The sequence below is a fragment of the Penicillium robsamsonii genome, assembly GCF_028829455.1.
Source record: "Penicillium robsamsonii strain IBT 29466 chromosome Unknown utg000003l_segment0_segment0, whole genome shotgun sequence".
Lineage (NCBI taxonomy): Eukaryota > Fungi > Ascomycota > Eurotiomycetes > Eurotiales > Aspergillaceae > Penicillium > Penicillium robsamsonii.
The window spans coordinates 5,301,337-5,321,775 of record NW_026643221.1 but is presented as its reverse complement, the minus strand read 5'-3'; the positions used below and the strand labels follow the sequence as shown (position 1 = coordinate 5,321,775).

The window sequence follows — 20,439 nt, the reverse complement described above, 5'->3', positions numbered from 1 at the left end:
CTCGAGGGTACACAGTTTCAAACAGACTCGATATATTACATTTCCGACATTTAAATTATTCGCCAAACTTCGATTTCGTGAAAATGATTCACCACACGGCAATGGATGATGATCCCAATTCATCCTATCTCAGACGTCCTTCTGGCCCCTTCGCATCGGAACCACTGTCTGGACCGCCCCCCAACCAGCCTTCCTCTCGGTCGTCACGGCCTAGTTCTCGGGCTCGAATGGTAAAGCCGCCAGGTGCGGTCACACCCACAGGCCTCGGTGTGCTTATGGAGAATGTGGCAAACTTGTCCCCGGAGGGTCTGGGAGCGACCAGCCCTATCAAAGAAGGGCTAGGCAGTTTAAATCGATGGTCCCAATCAACGGCATCTAGCAAAAGTCCCTCGGAGCATATCGGTCATCATCGCCGAGGGAGCTCGAAAATGTCAATGTCAGGTTACAACCGTGGACGGGGGAGCCACAGCCCCCAACGTGCGCCGGGGTTGAATGGGTTGCCGATGCTCGATCTGCCGGAGCTGGAGAAGTCTGCCATGTTCAACAATGACTCAACATCACAGCACCTCGATCTCTCATTTGCGGCCTCAAGCCATCTTTTTCAGCCCTCAACACATGACCACCAGACAGATATTCCAATCGCTCGGACCAGTGGAGGGTCCATTTCTTTAAATGACGAAGAAGGGGACTCGGCGGCTATACAACATGGACAGACCCAAAAGGTGATGCTGTCAAAGGCACTTCAGAAAGCAAATACCGCAGTGCTTCTTGACAACGCTGCCAATTTTGAGGGCGCCATGGAAGCTTACACCGACGCTTGCAACTTGTTGCAGCTTGTCATGCTCCGTAGCAATGGGGGAGACGAAGAGAAACTCAAACTTCAAGAAATTCGTGACACGTATAAGCTTCGGGTCACGGAACTTCATCGTATGGACTTTCCTCTCCAGGAGAGCGACGACAAAGCTCTTCCAGATCGGCCGCTCAGCCAAGAGTCATATGGAGAATTGCTTCATTCGACGCATGATGGATCCCATATTGAGAGCCAGCAGAGTTCACCTCGTTCCAGCTTTGGGTTCCACCAGATCCCACTGGAAGAAGCGAAGGGATTTTCCCTGGAAGCTGTTCCCCCTCGGCGGCAATCCTTGAAGCCGTCTGCCTTGGAAGATCAACCCCGATCTATAACATTGCTGACGGGGACTCAGGAGGACACCAATGAATCCACTTCATGGTTGGATACAATTGATGAATCGGGTGCTTCGTCACCCTCATCGGCAAACTCCAAGGCGTCATCGGTGTACCTTCGTCGTCGGACAAGCCGTCGCCTTAGTAATGATACCGAGGCTGAGTTTGATGCAGCCCTCGATGCGGCCGTGGAAGCTGCATATGATGAAGGTCTAGAGCCGGTGCCGGAGCACAAAGAAGAGGAAAGCGATGTTATTGTTTCAAATGCTCGCAGGAACATACAATTAGCAAAGCAAAGAGTGCGCGAGGCAGAACAGGAAGCAGAGGCAATGAACCGTGATCGTGAAATGCGCCGGATCCAGGAACAGACAACTTTCGGGGATGACCCCATCATTGCCCGTACTTCGGAATATCTAGACGATGAAGCAGAGGAAGAGGAGCGTTTGCTAGAAGAGATGACCAAGGGCTACGTGATGGACGATTTTGAATTCGGCATTCAGTCGAAGTCAGCACTCCCTCGAGAGTCGGATTCTAGCAACATGTCTGGGAGGACTTGGGAAAGCTCCACAACGTCCAATGTCACAAGCACTGGGGGTGCACTTTCTACGCTTGCAGAAGATGATGTGTTGCCACTAGGTGATCTAAGACCCGAACCATATACCATGCCCTCTTCTCCTCCATCTTCGGCTTTGCCGCCCTTGCCAGCGTCATCCGACTTCCCGGCTCCTTCAAAGCGGGCCTCGATATCAAACCGCGCTGGTTCTATCGGCTCACTCGCCTCTTCTACGGGACCAGGAGTGCGAGCCCGGAGACTATCCAGTCAGACTCGCGAGCTTAAAATCGAGACCAATACTCGCTCCTCTCGTGCTAATTCCAGTGCATCATCGGCCTTGGAAAATTATACAACTCCACTAGCAAACCGCCCGCCACCATTACCGAAAGACGAACCTTCCACCCATGGGGCCCGCTCCACTTTGCACCCGACACAACGTAACCCATCGGTGGGCTCTTTCACGGACCACGCCAGCCTCTCCAAAGCTCGTACCCATGAAGACAATGAGAATGAGCTACCACCGTTGCCGCTATCAGCGCGGCCCATGGGCAAAGTACCCTCGGCTCCAGATGGATTGAACAAACTCCACTCAAATACAAAGCCTTTCCGGGCTCGGAATGCCTCTGTTCCGATCCAGATTCCTGATATGTGCCCGGAATCCCCAAGCACCCCGTGGAGCGGTGCATTCCCTGACACTCAAAAGGGCGCGACTAGTGGCGTTCCTGTTTTACCTACACCGACCCTAGCCAACTTCAACTTCAATCAAAATGGTCTGCCAAGCGGTGGATTAAATCTTTTTGGCAGCAACATGCACTCATCCACAGCTCTTGGTCGTCCAAATTCGTTGGTGGCTAATGCGCCGCTTCCTCTAGAGCCATGTCCAGAGTCTTTCCTGCTCCGTCCATTCTGGCTAATGAGATGTCTCTACCAGACACTCGCCCATCCTCAGGGTGGCTATCTGTCAGAGAAGCTCTTTATTCCTCGAGATGTCTGGCGCGTGAAAAATGTTAAACTGAAGGCCCTCGAAGAGAAAGTCTCCAACTGCGATCTTCTGACCGCCGCTCTGCTCAAATTGGCTCAGGTCGATACATATGATGCAGATGCGGTTCTGGAGGAGATGCAGTCGTTGGATACTATACTCGACCAAGTCCAGGTTCTCTTGACTAAGAAATTGGGTAACGATGTCGGTGTCCAAGCATCAATGCCATTGTTTAAGCCGGCTTCCACGCCAGACGAACCCGTTCAACCGGAAGTTGCACCGAACAAGTCATACCTAACATGGAAAAGACTACGCGCAAAAACATCCGGGCTTGGGACAACCACTCCGGTCCCAAGTTCTCGAGAAAGTAATAAGGACAATATACTTCTTAACTCCGTCCCAATGACATCTGTACACGGAACACCTGCGAAGCGCAATGTTACCCAGCTTGAATTCTCTGGGCCCAACGCAAACTACATGGGGGCATTGGCGCGGCTTTTTGATGCTGCACAAGTGCTAGGTAAAAATTCTCTCGTCTATATGCCTTGGTACCATTCTAACTTCATCACCAGAACAAATTGCTCAGCAGGTTGAGGATCCTGGACTTAAACATTCGTCTAAAACCCACGTTGGTCTGGAACTCAGCACACGACATGCTGCTGAATTCTTTGGCTTTTACATTTGTCGGTTCGCACTGGCTGATGTGGGCTTGATGCTCGACAAATTTATCAAGCGAGGTAGCGAGTGGGTGTTGGTCTAGGAAGTATATGAAGCCATACGATAATTGACCCCTCTCCCCCTCTTCTGAAAGCCAGTGGAGGCCTGGAGTTTTCCTCTGCCCCTTTTTATATTCCTGATGTCCATATTTGATCCCCCCCCCCCCCCCCCCCCACGTCTTTTTGAGATACCATGATTTTCTTACCCGTGAGATATTTGATGATTTAAGAATATAATTGTCACGAGATGGGATTGTACTTAACGCTGTTTGTTTCTTGCTCATATACACTGTTTATTTTGGCGATCTTGCCTCGGTGCGAGCCCTAACGACACACTCTAATGCATATCACACACACACATTCAATCCAATTCTTTTAGTTCTTGTTCACGTTCCTATATACAAATATCTTTATCGACGATGACTTGAGGCCTATGACAAATTCCCTCAGAAGTGTGCAGTTCAGAGGCACATATTGGCCGATCGAAGACAAATTTGCCGTCGTCTCTCTGCATCCCGGATAATCTCGGCTGACAATTTCAGGCTAGGTGCTAGGTGTGCATACCTTTCTACTTCATTGACCACTCCCGCAATGATCGCATCCATCTGTGGAACGGGAGGGAGCAGGATAGATAGGGTAGGAGACATCGTGGCACCCATTATCAGCAACGTCTGCGATACCATTGACAGAGCACCCTGCCACAGGTAGGGAAGGTGGCCTTCGCGGTGGCTGGTTATATGCTCCAGCTGACGGAGTGTAGCATCCAAACATCGTCGGCAACACTCTTTCACCCCGGGGTCCGCTCCAGCGTGTTCATTCTCAAAAACAGCCAATATATATGGACGATATATAATTGTACGGCATGCATTGTAGCGAAGCCTCAAGACCGTTTGAACCGGGTTGGAAATAGGCTTTTGGGTTAAAGGAAATTGAACGGGCCGGGGAAGACTGTCATACCACTGAGACAGCTGGAAGTCGAGCTCGGAGACAATCGGACCCAATGAGGCGAGAGTGTGGGTGCTGTCTTTCTGGTAAATGATGTGACTGACGCGATTGAGGAGTCTTCGTAGTGCAATTTCTGCCAGGAAGTACCAGAGTTCGTCACGCCGAACAGCCAGCTGAGAGTCAACCGGGCGTGACGAGCCTTGATATTTCCTGGCTGTTCGGCGTTCTTCGCCCTCATTATGATCCCCCTCTTCATCCTCTCCGTCATCCTCGTCTTCTTCCTCAAAGCCTCCTGGTAAATCCACGAGTTCTTCAAAGTTGACAATGCCAGAATGGGGGAGATCTAATTCTGCGAGAAGATCGCTTTCAAACAACAAGGCGTTCCAGTATACCCTCACACTCAGCTCTCTCCACTGAGTCGGAATTCGATTTGGACTGCCAAACAACAATTGCAATTTCATGCTCACGCTGGACAGCAAGGTCCATGCTTCCAGGGGCCGCACTAGATAGAATAGGTAGGCAGAGGCCATGACCATGCACTGCGCCGCAACCACAGTATTTCGCATCATGACTGATGGTAGGAAGCTCCATGCAGCGGCAAAATAAGGAAGTCCCGGCGGTTCACGATCTGGTGACACAAACGAGATGCTGCCACTATGGCTGGCGCTTCCTAGGGCCAAGACCAGAAGAACAAGACAACTCATGGGTCCTTCCTGAAATCCTTGCGCGAGAGCTGATTGATAATATCTATTCCACGTATAAGGGTTCACGCAGGCGTACCAAACGTTTCCGTAGTTGAAAAATGCCTGGGCATACGTGGATGCATTTGTCAAATCAAAGCCTGAATTTGGAGTCAGCCGCAATGGCTCGCGGGCCATTTCCAATTGAAGAAGATGCTGTGGATCATAGACCCCAGAGACCAAATCCCGAATTAGGGGCCATTGGAGGAGATGAAGAGCAGGGGTGGTATGCATCTTGGGCATCGTAGAAATGCTTAGACTGGCAGGTGGGTTGACCCAGGAACCGAGTCCAACGGCAGACAATCTTCCGTGGGCCGGCAATCCGCTGGATGATGTTTTCGTTAATGGATCGTCGCTACCGAGGTTTGTATCGTTGCTGGTGGCCGGGGAGGTAGCGGAGAGGGCTGAATGTGACCCTTGGTTTGGTAAATTCGAATGTAGTAAACTCTCAATTCTGGCCAAATGATCTAAAATGAGCTTGTCGCCAGCGTCGAGTTTAATACCCGGTTCTCGATAGACACATTCCGCATTCAAATCGGAGCAGAGTTGACACTTAGGACGAGCCCCATTGCATCGGGTCTTGCGTAGCCGACATATCTGACACTGAATCAAAGTCAAATCTGCCTTGCTCGAATGTGCCAGCGGCGCTTACAGCTATTGTTGCCCGTCTTCTGGGATATTCAGCAGCCTCTGTATTCGAGCGCTTTTTCTTGCCGATGGATGTGTCGCTAACTGCATAGTCCCCCATGGGGTCCACCATCTCTTTTTCTGGGGGCAGAGTCATTGTTCAAAGCTGAGATTGTGTGTGGAGTTCTAACGTTGCTTTCCACTCCAAACCGAGGGGGTGGTCAGCATGACGGGCATCAGACCATACTTGAAGAGTAGAGACAAAGAGAGGGATATCCAAGAAATGATCCGGAGAATTTAGGGGTACGGGCATTAATGTATAATACAAGGTCGGCTTCTAATAGAAATCCGTTCGAGTCTTTGTGCTTGTATTATAATAGTTGGCCGCCTAACTCGATACGGGGGTGAGTCCGTGGCAGGTTAAGCATACAACCCTGCGACTGTGACAATGGATGGGAAAATGTGAGACAAGAATAGCATAACAAAAGGAAAAACTAATAAACATTTCAATATGCATTGACATATGCAGGAAATACGGGGAGAGTATAAATGTCAGTACGTTGTAGATTATAGGATGAATGTCACATGTTGGCCCACGTGCACGCGTCCCAAACAAACGCGTCGATCATCTTTCGCATTTGTAGCCGCGCAACATTTTGGCTCAGCATATACTCTGTTCAAATCAATTTCAATTATGCCTCGACCTGCCCCCAAACGAAGTCGTACAGTGGGAAAGAGTCAGCCTAAACCCACAGCGATAGAAGAGTCAACTCAACAAATTGACCTCAATGTCACCAAATCGCCTGCCCAGCCAGAGCGCGGCTCAGGGTTGGATCCGAGACAGGCACTACGCAGCCAGACGCCCTTGACCAGAAGTCATGAACAAGCAATTGAATCTTCACCCATGGGGGACCGGCCGGGCACCGGCAGTCGACCTGGAACCGGCAGTCGGCCCCCTACAAGATCGCGCGGTTATTCTTCTACACTATCATTCGCCGGACGCAAAGGCGACACCAGCTCCCGGGTTCCTGGAACGCCTGGATTCGATAATTCGGTTCTGAGCAACTTCAGGCGGCGACCGCGACAACAAAGCATTTTGCAGATGATGCAAGCCGACGATGGCTCTTCCGATCTTGATGATGATGATGACTTCCTTGGTGGGCTTAGCCCCAATGATGAATCGACACCACTAAATCTCTCTCGGGGAAAGTCACTACTTATCAAGCCAACCGAGAAGTCATCATCCCCGTCACCGTCCGAATCACCGCTCTCGTCCGGCGGGTCGCGCAAGCGCAGGCGCATGACCCAAGAGATTCAAGTACCACAGTCGTCTGTGGATATGGTAGAAGATACTCCAACTGCGACACCAATTCAATGCGACGGATCTCAACAGGACATTGAAAACCAACTTCCTGAAGATGAGGAGGTTGAATCCGAAGACGAGGAACTTGGCGATCAGGATGTTGAGGTGGAAAGGGTTGAAGCGACGCCGCAATCCCAATTATTCCCGGAAATATTGAGCCAGACTATGTTACCACCGGCCAGCAGTCCTGCTGGCTCCGCTACACCTGGTGATGCCACACCGCGACCTGTTCAAAGGAAAAAGTCCAAAGCCCCGAGTCATTTATCGACAGCAAACCTACAAGATAAGCTTTTACCACGTCGTCGGCGCAGACTCCGCGTTACCAACGGGTACAGTGACGAAAGTGATGATCAGCATGACGCCGCAGCTGGTGACGAAGACGAGCTAAACTACCCATCACAAAGATCATCAGGGCGACGGGCGGGAAAAAGCAAACCCAAGCCATTGGCCAACGCCCGAAATCCGAAGCAGAAGAATATTCAAGAGAAAAACAATAAGGATAAATCGGCACCAAAAGAACCAGCTACGTATTCACGTTCTCAAGCGAGTGGTGTCGACAAAGAAAACGAAACGCTTCTGTCATCGCCATCCTCTTCTCCATTGTCATCACCACCAGAGTCCGATGTCTCTGATTCCGAATCTATGGAAACAGAGGCCACTCGTTGCGTGAGCGATGAGTTGCGCGCGGCAGTCAAAAAGTTTGCGGAAGTGGACCAATGGGAGATGGAATTTGAAGATGTATCTGCTTCAGAGAGCTAGTCCTGGAGAGATTTGAAAATTTGAAGAATCCGAATCCAATAAAAATAATATAATATGATTGTCTACTATGTGGTATCTCTTTTGCGGCAGTAACCGCCCTTCTCGTCAAGCCCCGCAATGTAACCCTCAAAATATTACAAATGACAGGTCCCTCTCTTTCTCTCTCTTTTTCCCCAACTATTCACTCAACATGACTACTGTGGATACAATTCTTGCCACAAAGTATCCGGCTAAGGCCCATGCTCGTCGTGTCGCTGAGTCCCTCAAAACTCGGCATGGCGGGGCCGGAGTTATTTACCTTGAGGCTCAAAAAACTCGATTGATCGAGGATAGCGATGAGGATATGCCCTTTAGGTAATGCAGCATTGCTATAGGACCTAGATTGACACTAACCCGATCTAGGCAGCGTCGTCCTTTCTTCTATCTCACTGGATGTCTTTTGCCCAATGCCGCCGTGGTCTACGATGCTGTTAAAGATGAATTGACCCTGTTCATTCCACCGATCGACCCAGAGTCAGTCATTTGGTCTGGTCTTCCCTTGTCTCCCGAGGAGGCCATTAAGCTCTACGATGTGGACCGCGTTCTGTTCACAACCGATGTGAATTCGACTTTGGCGTCGATCGCCTCGAGCCACAATGGACAAAGCGCTGCTTTTGCAATGGCCGAACAGGTGTCAGAGGGCACGAGCTTCCAGGGCTTCGCGGAAACAAACATTTCCAGCCTGAGGACTGCGATCGAGGATACTCGTGTCATCAAGGATGCGTACGAGATTGCGCTTTTGCGGAAGGCAAACGATATCTCGACTAAGGCGCACATCGCTGCTATCCAGGCCTCCAAGACAGCGACTAACGAGCGCGAGATCGAGGCTGCCATTATCGGCACTTGCATTGCCAATGGATGTCGTGAGCAGTCCTACCACCCCATCGTTGCTGGAGGTGAAGGGGGTGCTACTCTTCACTATGTTAGAAACGATGTCGACTTGGTCGATCCCGTCACTAAGCAGCGGAAGAATAATGTCCTCATCGATGCCGGTGGTGAATACCAGACTTACTGCGCTGATATCACGCGTGTTATTCCTCTGAATGGAAGGTTTGCTCCTGAAACCCGTCAGATTTACGAGATTGTTCTCCAGATGCAGACAGAATGTATTGCCATGCTCAAGGAAGGCGTGTGCTGGGATGACGTGCACGCGCTGGCACATCGCATTGCTATCCGTGGCTTATTGAAATTGGGTATCCTGCGCGGATCCGAGGAGGAATTGTTCGAGAAGCGTGTCAGCGTGGCTTTCTTCCCCCATGGCCTCGGTCATTACCTGGGAATGGACACCCATGATACCGGCGGTAACCCCAACTATGAGGACAAAGATACCATGTTTCGCTACCTACGTGTTCGCGCTAACCTGCCTGCTGGCTCCGTGGTCACCGTTGAACCTGGTGTGAGTACTACCCCTTGAGAATCCTCTTTTTCAACGGCCAATTCTTATTGTTTACCAGATCTATTTCTGCCGCTTCATCATCGATCCCGTCTTAAAGGCCCCCGAGACCGGTAAGTACATCGATACCGAGGTCTTGGAGCGGTATTGGAGTGTGGGAGGAGTGCGTATCGAAGACAACATCCATGTCACCAAGGATGGCTCTGAGAATCTGACCACAGCCCCGAAAGTCATTGAGGAAGTGGAGAGCCTGGCATTGTAAGAATCAGTCACTTTACAGCCATTAACCAGATTTTGCCCCCGGGCCGCTCATGGACATTCATATCAAATTCTGATAACACATCGTTGATCCTTGGATATGTGATTGTACAACCGGGAATAAACTAGATGTCTCTTCTATGCTTGCGCGCACTTCCCTTAATCTCGTCCGCTGATCCGCTCTTCAGCTTGCGATCCAGAATGATAGTCAAAACGTCAAAAGAAAACTCTGGGACTTCAATGCACAGCTTCTTAAAGTCATCCCCGACCTCCTGGCGCAGCACGTGACTTTGGTTCGCCCAGTAAGTTGCCACAGGCTTCCGGATGGTAGTGTCCGTTGTTAGTGTATGGGTGTATACGTAACGGGCATATGAAAGCTCTGCGTGAGGTGAGCTCTTGACCTTATGTATCTTGGCATGGGCAATGCGCTGGAGGTTTGACAGGCCCAGCTTCTCTGCCAGCGTGTAGATGCGCGCATGGCGCAGCAACTCGTCGCCGCTTGTGTCTTCGGTTGTTTCCGCGGGTGTTTCCGTTTGAACGACAGTGTAATCATGCGTATACTGGAACTGGAGGAAGCAACTGAATGCATCGACGTTCTCTTCCGGTAGGGTGATGCGTCGCTATGAATCACAAATGAGTATTCAAAAATATGTACGCGTGGATCGGGTATGAATGAACTCACCGGGTCTGACGCTTCAAACTTTGCAACAAACTTGGCTAGTAGTGGTGCCTCCATCAGGAGGGATTGATGAGCTGTCATAACAGTCTCATCGTCGCCTTTCCCGACAATAATCTCAACAATAGGCGAAGTCAGGAAGCTACGAGTGGCTGTGAGCTGGCGAGTAATGATTGGGATAATGGAAGGTGAAGTCATTTTGAAAAAGAAAAAAAAAAAAGGAATTGCGTCGCAAAAAGTATGGGGGAAAATAATGCTCACTCAAGGAAGTTAAAGCCCGTGTTCTTCTTTAGAGCGGGTGTCTCCTCTGCCTGCACATCGGGAAGAGTCGCATCTTGTTGCGCAGGTTCAGGTTCAGGTTGGGTTGTATCCTGCGTTCCTCCCATCTCTACCTCGGTGGAATTGTGGTTCGCAGTGGTCATCGCATTGGATGGTTGAGTTGTTTCGGGGGGTTCATCAGGGACCCGAACTGGTGTTTCTGTATCCATTGTTCAATGGTAGGGAAGAGGAAGAGCTCCAGGGAGAGGTAAGGCGGAGAAGCACAACAGGTGACACAGAAATTTACCTCTCTATTATATGTACATATAAATTTGTACTCTACTTCCTTTCTACTTTTGATACCTTGACTTTCTTTTTTGTTTATACACTTGTCTATCCTTGGATACTCCAGAGCTCCACAGAACGTCATTTACCGCATTCGTCGTGCCAAGAGAAAAAGGAGACCGCAGATCTCTTAAACCCTTTTGATTTATATGATGCATAATCATGGACTCAAAACCAGAAACCGATTCTGTGAAGCTCGGGACTGAACAAGCTGGTCAATACTTGCTCACTGCAGAGGATGCCGAGCTTTTGCGGGAGATTCTCAAAGACAATATCTCATATCAGTCGGGTGAGAAGCGAAAATTTAGGTTCCAGGACTTGAAATTCACCCAGCAGCTGAGTACTTTTCAAAATTTGGGAACCACTGCCCCCCAGTTCCATGGCTTTTTTGTTCTCTTCTGGATTGGGGTAACCCTGATGCTGTTCAGGCTTGCTGCCAACAATTGGAGAAGCTATGGCAGCATATGGGGCAAGAACGAGATTATCCGTCTAATGTTCGATAAAGATGTCATGGTCCTCGGACTGACTGATTTACTCCTTTGTTGGTCTACGGGGTTCTGTTTAATACTGCAACGAGTGGTACTCAAGGGATATATTCGCTGGAATGGTCTTGGTTGGATCATTCAGAATGTCAGTTTCAAAAATTCGCCTCCAAACCCGTTATATTGCTGACCGATACAGATCTGGCAAACTACATACCTTGGAGTCGTTATATGGTGGACATATCATCGCGATTGGCCGTGGACACACACGGTCTTTATCGTATTGCATTGCTTGGCTATGCTGATGAAGCAACACAGCTATGCAGCTTACAATGGTTACTGTGTGTTAATTTCCATTCGGCAATGAGTAAGAGCTAATGAGAACAGTATCGGAAATGTACCGCAAACGAAATATGCTTAAAGCAAGCCTTGACCAAACCAAAGCCAAAGAAAGAGGACTTGCTATTTCTACCAAGATAGGACATTCTTCTGCAGTTGATGCAGAACTCAATGCTGAGATTACAGATCTCAAGAGAAAAGACTCTAGTCGGCGCTCTTCTGACCTTCAAAACTATTCTCCTTCCCATGAAACCGATCAGCTTTTATCTCTTGTTGGAACAATTGAGACCGGCGTGCCACTTAAACCGAATCAGGTGAAGTCCATCCGAGAACTGCTCGAGCAGGAGATCGAGGTATTATCTGAGGGATTAAAGGGCCGGTGTTCACTGACCAACAACCACTATCCCCAAAACTTGACAATAAGAAATGTCTGCGATTTCATGGCATTACCTACATTGGTCTATGAGCTCGAATACCCACGGACCAAGAAAATTGATTGGCTCTATGTCGCAGAGAAAACACTGGCCACATTCAGCATCATTGTGGTTATGATCGTAGCCTCTCAATCGTGGATATACCCGGTGGTGATGGATACGGTGCGTATGAAAGAGGAGGGAATGACCGCGCAGCAGAGACTTCGGGAATTTCCCTGGGTTCTCGGGGATTTGCTTTTTCCATTCATGATGGAGTATCTACTAGCGTTCTATGTGATCTGGGAATGTGTTGTAGGTCCAAGTCTCTCCGCCTACTACCCTGATTCATTGCTAAGTTCATCTAGCTCAACGCTCTAGCCGAAATCACCATGTTTGCAGACCGAGGGTTCTATTCCGATTGGTGGAACTCGGTCTCGTGGGATCAGTTCGCGCGGGATTGGAACCGTCCTGTCCATAACTTCTTATTTCGGCATGTATACCATGGCTCTATCAGCGAATATCGTTTGTCGCGGGTATCTGCCAGTCTTGTCACTTTTCTCTTATCTGCATGTGTACATGAGCTGATCATGTTGTGCATCTTCCGGCGGCTCCGAGGTTACCTGTTGATCCTTCAGATGTCTCAACTGCCGCTTGCTGCGCTAAGCCGGACTCGCCTGATGCGAGGTCGCCGTTTGTTGGGTAATATCGTCTTTTGGTTGGGTATATTTACAGGGCCAAGTCTGTTATGCAGTTTGTATCTGATCATTTGATTTGATGTGCTAAATATCCATGAATAGTCACTGCTTGAATGATTATGTTTGATGTGTTCTCACTCTCGGACATGAAGCCAAGTTACATGATAAAGACTTGTAAATTACTTTGGAATACATCCACATAGTTAAATATTTAGAGATAAAGTCACATTTCGTAGGTTTGATATATATTGTTATGTCCTATTTACTTTGGCTTACATGGGCACGGATCTATTATATAGTATACCCCGCCCGCCCTTCTCTATATACATATATCTCTCTCTCCCTATACTCCTCCCGTTTCCTGTTCTTACACTCTCACTCGCTTTACCAACTCTTCAACCGCAACCATTCATAAATGGCATCCAATCCACCCGCTGCCTGTTGCGCCATTGGCGTTAAACATGAAGGTGAAGCCAAGGGTCAACTCCAACAAATCGGCGATGGTATTTATACCTCCGATGCTTTTGAGGTAGACAGGCTCGCTGACAGTCGTAGTTGAGGTTTACATTTCACGCCCCGAGTATTCTACTAAGCGTGCTATCCTGCTGCTCTCTGATGTAATTGGTCACCGCTTCATTAATGCGCAGCTTATTGCGGATCAGCTAGCGGCAAATGGCTACCTGGTTGTCATGCCAGACCTATTCCACGGTGATCCGGTACTGCTGAACCGCCCCGCTAGCTTCGATTTGATGACATGGCTAAAAGGCCCCCCCGGTCATCCGACAAACCGTGTAGATCCTGTGGTCCAGGCGATACTAAAGGAAATGAAGTCCAACATGGGCTGCGAGCGGGTCGGTGCTGTCGGTTATTGCTTTGGTGTATGTTCATGTCCAGTATATGCCTTGCTGCTGCCCGAGTTGACAAATATAGGCAAAATACGCCGTCCGACTGCTCCAGCCAGGTCTTTGCGATGTTGCCTATGTGGCACACCCCAGTTTCGTCGACATAGAGGAATTACAAGCAATCCAAGGCCCGCTGTCTATTGCTGCAGCTGGTAAGTTATACGATTCAGTTACAGCGTCTTGACTAAATATTGATAGAAACCGACTCGATCTTCCCGACCCCAAAGCGCCATGAATCCGAGGATATTCTGGCTAAGACTGGCCAGCCGTACCAGATCAACTTGTTCAGTGGCGTTGAGCATGGGTTTGCTGTCCGCGCAGATATCACCAAGCCGACAATCCGCTTTGCCAAAGAGTCTGCCTTTTTGCAGGCAGTCGCATGGTTTGAGCAGTACCTTTAATTATTCGGAGAGCCAAATATCTAGCATGGTAACAATAAAACTTTGATTGAAATCCACACTTGGGGTTCGTCTTGAGAAGGGGGAGATTTACATGGATTGGAAGAGACAAAGAAAGAAAAAAAAAGTATGTAATGCCATAACAACCGGTCAAAGTGAACTGCCGTATTGCCTACATCTTCTCATGAGTAGCCATAAGGGAACCTATCATTTGTTAGAAACCGAAATCTTTGCCCATATCGATGAAGTGTTCGACTTACCAATAAACGTAGTGACCAAACGAGACCGAACTTGACAGATGTCCTCTGGGACCAACCAGATGGTGGCACCCATCTTTCTGGCGATACTGATAGAAAGCTTAGCGTTTGCATATGCTTCTTCGTCGGTCCGACCGGGTGTGACTAAATCGTAATCCACATAGCTGCTCTTCATGCCGTTGAGCACATCAAGGAGGAAGATTCCAGATCCAATAGACTTGTCCTTGAAGCTACGTATCGTGGAAGATTTACCGCCACTGCTAGACATGTCATTAGCCCAGCGGATCATCTCGGTATCAGTAATTTCGCGTTTGCCCAGCCGTTGGGCCAGCGCAGAGAGTGTGTTGGTGATATCGCGGCGCATCAGCTGCCACACCAATCCGAGAGTGAGGGTTCGTTGGCCATCAGTGATATCAGCGCCCTGAACACCGACAAGAGAGAAACCATTAAATTTCCCAAGTTCAATCGAATAATTGGTGTTTTCCACGGCCTTGAACCGCATCAATTCCCCACCAGATGCTGGTGGCTTGTTGACATGTTTCCAGTTCACGCTTCCAGGGATGACCTTGTCATATGCCTGCAACAAAACAGAGCCATCGCGTAGGTCATCGAAGAGCGAGTTGACCGCCGGCTGCACATCCAATGAATTTAACCACAGAGTGAAGACTCTGGCCTCTCGCTCACCCTCGGCGTCAAAATCTTCAACCTCGAGCTTCTCCTCCTCGGTGATAGGGTCCAGTCCTGGGTGGGTGTTGAACAGATTGGCGACAAAGGCAAGGTTCAGCTTGGGGTTTCCGGCAACCAAGGAGGCTGGGGTCAGGAACTTGCGACAATCAAGCGAATCAGCATTCTGGAGGACCTGTTCAGCCCGCTCAAGCAATTCTCGAGTTTGGAGAGGGGCACGCGAGCAAACATCGGGTGCCAATTGGTTAAGGAGAACGGTGTAGTTTTCGCCATCCTTGACATCGGTAGAGAAGTTTGTCACCCTACATCGGTTAGCCACATGTCTTTCTTTGTTTCTCCCTCGGGCAGGACATACCGTCTGTCCCACTTGGCATTCTTGAGATGATAGTTGAACCAACGGAGGAGAATCTGCTCTGGAGGCAAGCGCAAGAACTGCTCGAGAGTTTCATCCTCATCCAAAAGCCTATAAAGCTCCGGGTGAAGTTTGATATCAATCTTTCCAAGAAGACCACGTCGAATAATTTGCCAGATAAGACCCAGAATGAGATGTTCGCGCACTTCAATGATATCTCCGCTTCCAATGTTAACAACTGAGCATCCGATACCCTTGGCAGAGTTAATAACAATGTTATTGTTCTCGGTCATATGGAAAGCATTCAGCTGCTTGATCTTCTTCCCGGCCTTGTTCAAAACACGTTCATCAATGGTGTCTGGTACGCTGTCGTTGATCAACTTTGCCAGGACCAAGCCATCCTTGCACTTATCAAACATCTCGAATGTATCGGTGGGGAAAGGTAGAAGGTTGCCAACGTCCGCATCGCCCGCCAGGACGGCATTGATGTGTCGCGTGAACTCGGTTCGTTCATCTTCGTTGATCGTATGCGTGACATTGGAAGAAGATCCCTGGACATGGATTCGTCCACCCACACTGCCCTTGGAGACATGTCGAGATGCTCCAGTGCCAGCGCCGGCCCCTTGAATCACGGCTGCCGGGGTAGTTGGTGCGCGGGCACCTTCAGTGGGTGCCGTCCGAAGCTTCGAAACGAGCTGCCGTGGCGTTAATATCAGCGGGAGAAAGGGAAGCGGGGAAGTTGTATTACATCGACATAATCTTCGAGTTCCACGCGCCGGGAGCTATCGAGTTCCACATTTTTCAAAGCTGCACGCACCACATCATACGGCTGGCGTTCTGATTGTTGGGCAGCTTTGATGGCGGTTGATTCATCAAGGTAGCCACGGTCCTCGACGTCCAATCTGTTGAATGCATCCTGGAGGGAGAAGATCTCGCCTTGATCAAGCTGCGGGAAACGCCTATAGTAATTGACATGATCAGCATATGGTTGCATTGAATGACAAGGAAATGTACTTCTGAAGCTTGAGAGCGTTCATCTTGTCAGAATCACAGCCCTGGCAAAATAGGTGGGTGATCACCCAGGGAAAGTCCGGGTTTTCGACAAAAAAAAGAGAAAGTAGTGTCCTGGAAAGAGTAAAGAAAGCAGATCAGAAGAGATCCGATACAAGGTGGGCAGTGCAGGGAGGCAGCCAGGTATACAGGAACCGAGGAGGTGGGGGGTGAGCCACGTAATGAAAGTACTTGACGATACAGAGTACATGACACTAGTGGTATCATTGTATAGGAGTGTAAGTATCATGTCAGTAACGCCGTGTTCTTGTCAGGAATCTTCGAATGACGTCGACACCTTTGCATCACATATGTAATGTAGTGTATACATATAGATATATAGTACGTAGTATGTTATGCATATATTCTTTTACTTCTCTTTACTACGTAGAAATATGAGTTTTCGTAAGCCCCTTCACAACCGAGGTAATATTGCACTGGATAACTCTAGTCTTTTCACCAATTCTATAATGAAATGGAATCAACTATAATATTGACAGGACTTTATAATTACAGTGCGTATTTCAAACAGATGTTGATATATATCCCGAATAACATAAGGTTGTTCACGGATACGTAATTGCACGGGATTACATCATTCCAATCTCCAAACATGAACGTTCATTGCTCTAACATTTCATCGGCTTTTTGACGGCTTTTGAAAACGTCTTGTTTCTCCTTTTTTTTTTTTTAATGTCCTTCATACCCTTCCTCAATACAGTTGCTCACGTTGGTTCGTTTCGCTGCCTTCCGACGGGCGCTCCTCCCCATGGCGGGTGAGCAAAAATCGTTCTTGGGGACACTCACCCCATGGAGTACACCAAGAAGTTCAACGCCAACACCGCCTGGCGATCACCAAAAACCAGATGTTCTGCAGCGGTCGCAAGGGGAGGACCACACGGTGACACACATGCATCGATTAAGCATGCGACGCTATCCCCCCGATTGCCCTCCATTAAAAGTCAGGTGGTTCTACGCAGTGGACTCGCCCAAGCGGAAACCATCCATCCTAGGACAGAAAAAGGCAGACCAAAAGCCCTTGCCATCGCCGAAGAAATTCATACCCTTCCCAGGGAAAGATTCCCAGTCCATCGAGACGACGTTTCAGAAACTCTCAGACATCGAAGATGCCCGCCAACAAAACCAGCCAAACGATAGCGAACCTGTATTGTCCAATGTGCCCGTGAATGAGGATTTTCTTTTCAATGTCGATGTGGAACAACGAGAATTGAGTCCCACTTATTGGATTGGCCCTGTATATGAAGTCCGTCGTGGAACGTGGTTCATTCAGGATGGGTCTAGCCTAAAACCATGTGAAGAAAATCTTGCTACCCAGCTTGAAGAAGGCTATATCAAACTGTGTCCCTGGAGGTCCCAGCCACCGGAACATAATTCGCAAACAAACGAACGGGATCAATCTGGTCAGACCAAAAGCGTGTCAATGAACACCAATGAGCCAGACCCCAAACCCCCTCAATCAGCCAACCCGAATGCTCCTCCCCGTGGCATAGGGAATGATTCCAACGGCCCTACAATGGAACCTCAACAGTATCGTCTTTTTGGCGCTTACATGAATAGAATAGTCGGTTATCAAGATTCCACGACAGCCTGGCTGATGAATGATGATTTCATGTCACGCTTCAGTACTTCGGTGTATCAAAAGTTAGGAGGGGTTCCAGGAACGAAGTTAGTTCGAGGTTTTGAGCCTAGGAAGCCAAAAGAGATATCAGAAGCAAAGGGTTCCAAACAAAAACCACTGGGCGAGTCAACACCTACCAGAGGATTGAATGATGCCTTGAAAGAAAAGGCTGAAAAAGCCACGGATACCCTCAAGTCGACCGCAGCTGATGGATTCGAAGGCTACGAAAGTATACCGAAATCAACATTAGAACGCCAAATGTCCTCCCTTGCGGGTGAGCCACAAAATCCAGCTGACCTCGAAGAACAGGCTCGTAGGCAGGAGGAACAGGAGATGGAAGAGTCGAGAGAACTGGATGACTCGGACAGAGAGCGCGAGGTTGATCATCTAGTTCTTGTCACCCATGGAATTGGTCAGCGACTCGGTTTACGACTGGAAAGCATTAATTTTATACATGATGTAAATGTGCTTCGCAAGACGCTGAAAACCGTTTACAAAGGCTCGCCTGACCTTCAAGCATTGAACTCAGCGCTCCCAGACAGCGATAAAAATTGCCGTGTTCAAGTGCTTCCTGTGTGAGACTGACTCCTTCGCTCGGAATTTCTTTTTTTACTAATTTCATCAGGTGCTGGCGTCATCTTCTAGACTTTCCTTACCGAGGAGTTCGACAGAACAGAAAGGAACTCGATCTCACAGATGCAGATGCTCTCGAGGATGATGCTTACCCCAGCCTGTCCGATATAACACTGGAAAGTGTACCTGCTGTTCGAAACCTCATTTCAGATTTGGCTATGGATGTACTTCTGTACCAAAGCAGGTATTGTGAACACATCTCCAATATTGTCATTCAAGAATGCAATCGAATCCTCCGGCTGTACCGGAAGCAAAACCCTTCTTTCAAAGGGTCAGTCAGTCTCTGCGGCCATTCGCTTGGAAGCGCGATTCTATTCGACATCTTATGTCACCAGCCGGACACCAATACCAGGCAGAATGGTGCCTCCAAGGGAATGGCTCAAGAGAGCGATGACTCAACTCCCAAGGGTTCGAGTGCGTTTGATTTTGACTGTGAAGAGTTTTTCTGTCTGGGGTCCCCCATTGCACTCTTTCAAATGCTCAAGGGTAAGACGATTGGTGGATACTCTGCCTTGGATCCCCGAAATCTTAAAAATTCTCTGGATGTTGAGATCGACTTGGACTCGCATGGTCCTGGGCATGCGCTCAGCGATAATCCCGGTATCATCTCAACACCAAAATGTCGAGATCTCTATAACATCTTCCATCCTTCTGACCCGGTGAGCTACCGGGTCGAGCCTCTGATATCTCCAGCGATGGCAACCCTGAAACCCCAGCCTCTACCCTCGGTGAAGAAAAGCCTCTGGACGACCTCTGGTCAGAGTCTATCTATTCTCGGTAGCCGCATGGGCCAAAGTGTGGGATCTCTGTGGACAAATTTCACCACGGGTGTCGCAAGCAGTTTGTTGAACCGCAGCTTGGGTCTAAATGGCGATGACGCCTTGTCGGCTACTCGCACTTCTGGTAAACCAGGGGACGAATCAACCCATAGACGGTCACAGTCAGGTTCGACTCAGCATGAGTCCGAGGGATCCGATGATCACTACCAGACATTGATCGATTCCGATCTGGAAACTCTTTATGATGGTTTCCAAAAAAGCAGGAGTGTCCATCATGGCGAGAGTCCAGATCCTGATGCCGACACCAACCAAGACCGGAAGCTGAAATTCGAAGACGCTAAAGTGCGTGCCTTGAATGCAAACGGTCGTGTGGACTACAGCATCCAAGAGTAAGACCCTATGCCCTGCATTGTTGAACCTTATTAACAGGGATATAGGGGAGCCTTTGATATTTCATTAATAGCCAGCATTGCTAGTCATCTTACCTATTGGGGAGATGAGGATGTCAATCACTTTATGCTTTCCCAGATGCTTTCTAGAAGACAGAGGCATAAACAAAAACATAGATGAAACTCCGAAATATACTACACTATCTAAAGAGTCAGTCTTTTAACTAGGCCTGCCTCCCTGCCTCCTGTCCACGGGGCGAGTATGGATGTACTTTGTAATTACTTAGTAAGTATCCCCAAATAGGACTAGTTAACTAACTAGTTAGCATCCAGTCGGTTAAGTATTAGGTAATCTAACATTCCCTACAAAGTTTTTCATTTTTCTTTCTTTCTTTCCCTTCTTTCCGTGTCCATTTCTCACAATCCAACCTTTCGGGTTGAAAAGCTCTCTTCATCCTTTCCTAGAATCCTATGAATTTCTTCTTAATGAGGTTGAAATTTATTGTCTTGGATTTTATGGAAGCGGCTTCAAGATGAACACAAGAGGACTGGTGATTGTGGCCACATCTCATGTCATCACACGATGATGGGGGT

At 48.7% G+C, this 20,439-nt stretch overlaps 9 protein-coding genes across 9 annotated transcripts; 5 read left to right on the top strand and 4 right to left on the bottom strand.

Annotated features, from left to right (window-relative positions):
* Positions 1-83: 83 nt before the first annotated feature.
* On the top strand, positions 84-3,474 carry N7447_006772 (uncharacterized protein; the record flags this gene model as incomplete). The annotated part of the gene is made up of 2 exons (XM_057231034.1): positions 84-3,234; positions 3,287-3,474. 2 exons carry the CDS (start codon positions 84-86, stop codon positions 3,472-3,474), a joined length of 3,339 nt encoding a protein of 1,112 aa, XP_057086124.1.
* Positions 3,475-3,891: 417 nt separating this feature from the next.
* N7447_006771 (Zn(II)2Cys6 transcription factor) lies at positions 3,892-5,899 on the bottom strand (the record flags this gene model as incomplete). Its single annotated transcript, XM_057231033.1, has 2 exons — positions 3,892-5,718; positions 5,768-5,899. 2 exons carry the CDS (start codon positions 5,897-5,899, stop codon positions 3,892-3,894), a joined length of 1,959 nt encoding a protein of 652 aa, XP_057086123.1.
* A 537-nt stretch (positions 5,900-6,436) lies between these two features.
* N7447_006770 (uncharacterized protein) lies at positions 6,437-7,864 on the top strand (the record flags this gene model as incomplete). Its single annotated transcript, XM_057231032.1, has 1 exon — positions 6,437-7,864. The coding sequence occupies one exon, from the start codon at positions 6,437-6,439 to the stop codon at positions 7,862-7,864; it is 1,428 nt and encodes a 475-aa protein (XP_057086122.1).
* Positions 7,865-8,054: 190 nt separating this feature from the next.
* Positions 8,055-9,558, top strand: N7447_006769 (aminopeptidase P family protein; the record flags this gene model as incomplete). Its single annotated transcript, XM_057231031.1, has 3 exons — positions 8,055-8,218; positions 8,267-9,299; positions 9,358-9,558. 3 exons carry the CDS (start codon positions 8,055-8,057, stop codon positions 9,556-9,558), a joined length of 1,398 nt encoding a protein of 465 aa, XP_057086121.1.
* Positions 9,559-9,679: 121 nt separating this feature from the next.
* Positions 9,680-10,428, bottom strand: N7447_006768 (uncharacterized protein; the record flags this gene model as incomplete). The annotated part of the gene is made up of 2 exons (XM_057231030.1): positions 9,680-10,174; positions 10,237-10,428. 2 exons carry the CDS (start codon positions 10,426-10,428, stop codon positions 9,680-9,682), a joined length of 687 nt encoding a protein of 228 aa, XP_057086120.1.
* Positions 10,429-10,487: 59 nt separating this feature from the next.
* N7447_006767 (uncharacterized protein) lies at positions 10,488-10,718 on the bottom strand (the record flags this gene model as incomplete). The annotated part of the gene is made up of 1 exon (XM_057231029.1): positions 10,488-10,718. The coding sequence occupies one exon, from the start codon at positions 10,716-10,718 to the stop codon at positions 10,488-10,490; it is 231 nt and encodes a 76-aa protein (XP_057086119.1).
* A 277-nt stretch (positions 10,719-10,995) lies between these two features.
* On the top strand, positions 10,996-14,065 carry N7447_006766 (uncharacterized protein; the record flags this gene model as incomplete). Its single annotated transcript, XM_057231028.1, has 7 exons — positions 10,996-11,463; positions 11,515-11,656; positions 11,703-12,379; positions 12,433-12,589; positions 13,318-13,640; positions 13,693-13,816; positions 13,863-14,065. The coding sequence occupies 7 exons, from the start codon at positions 10,996-10,998 to the stop codon at positions 14,063-14,065; spliced, it is 2,094 nt and encodes a 697-aa protein (XP_057086118.1).
* Positions 14,066-14,234: 169 nt separating this feature from the next.
* Positions 14,235-16,392, bottom strand: sac6 (fimbrin; the record flags this gene model as incomplete). Its single annotated transcript, XM_057231027.1, has 5 exons — positions 14,235-14,266; positions 14,323-15,305; positions 15,359-16,050; positions 16,104-16,314; positions 16,370-16,392. 5 exons carry the CDS (start codon positions 16,390-16,392, stop codon positions 14,235-14,237), a joined length of 1,941 nt encoding a protein of 646 aa, XP_057086117.1.
* Positions 16,393-17,126: 734 nt separating this feature from the next.
* On the top strand, positions 17,127-20,026 carry N7447_006764 (DDHD family phospholipase; the record flags this gene model as incomplete). Its single annotated transcript, XM_057231026.1, has 3 exons — positions 17,127-18,619; positions 18,670-19,845; positions 19,894-20,026. The coding sequence occupies 3 exons, from the start codon at positions 17,127-17,129 to the stop codon at positions 20,024-20,026; spliced, it is 2,802 nt and encodes a 933-aa protein (XP_057086116.1).
* Between the last annotated feature and the right edge of the window lie 413 nt (positions 20,027-20,439).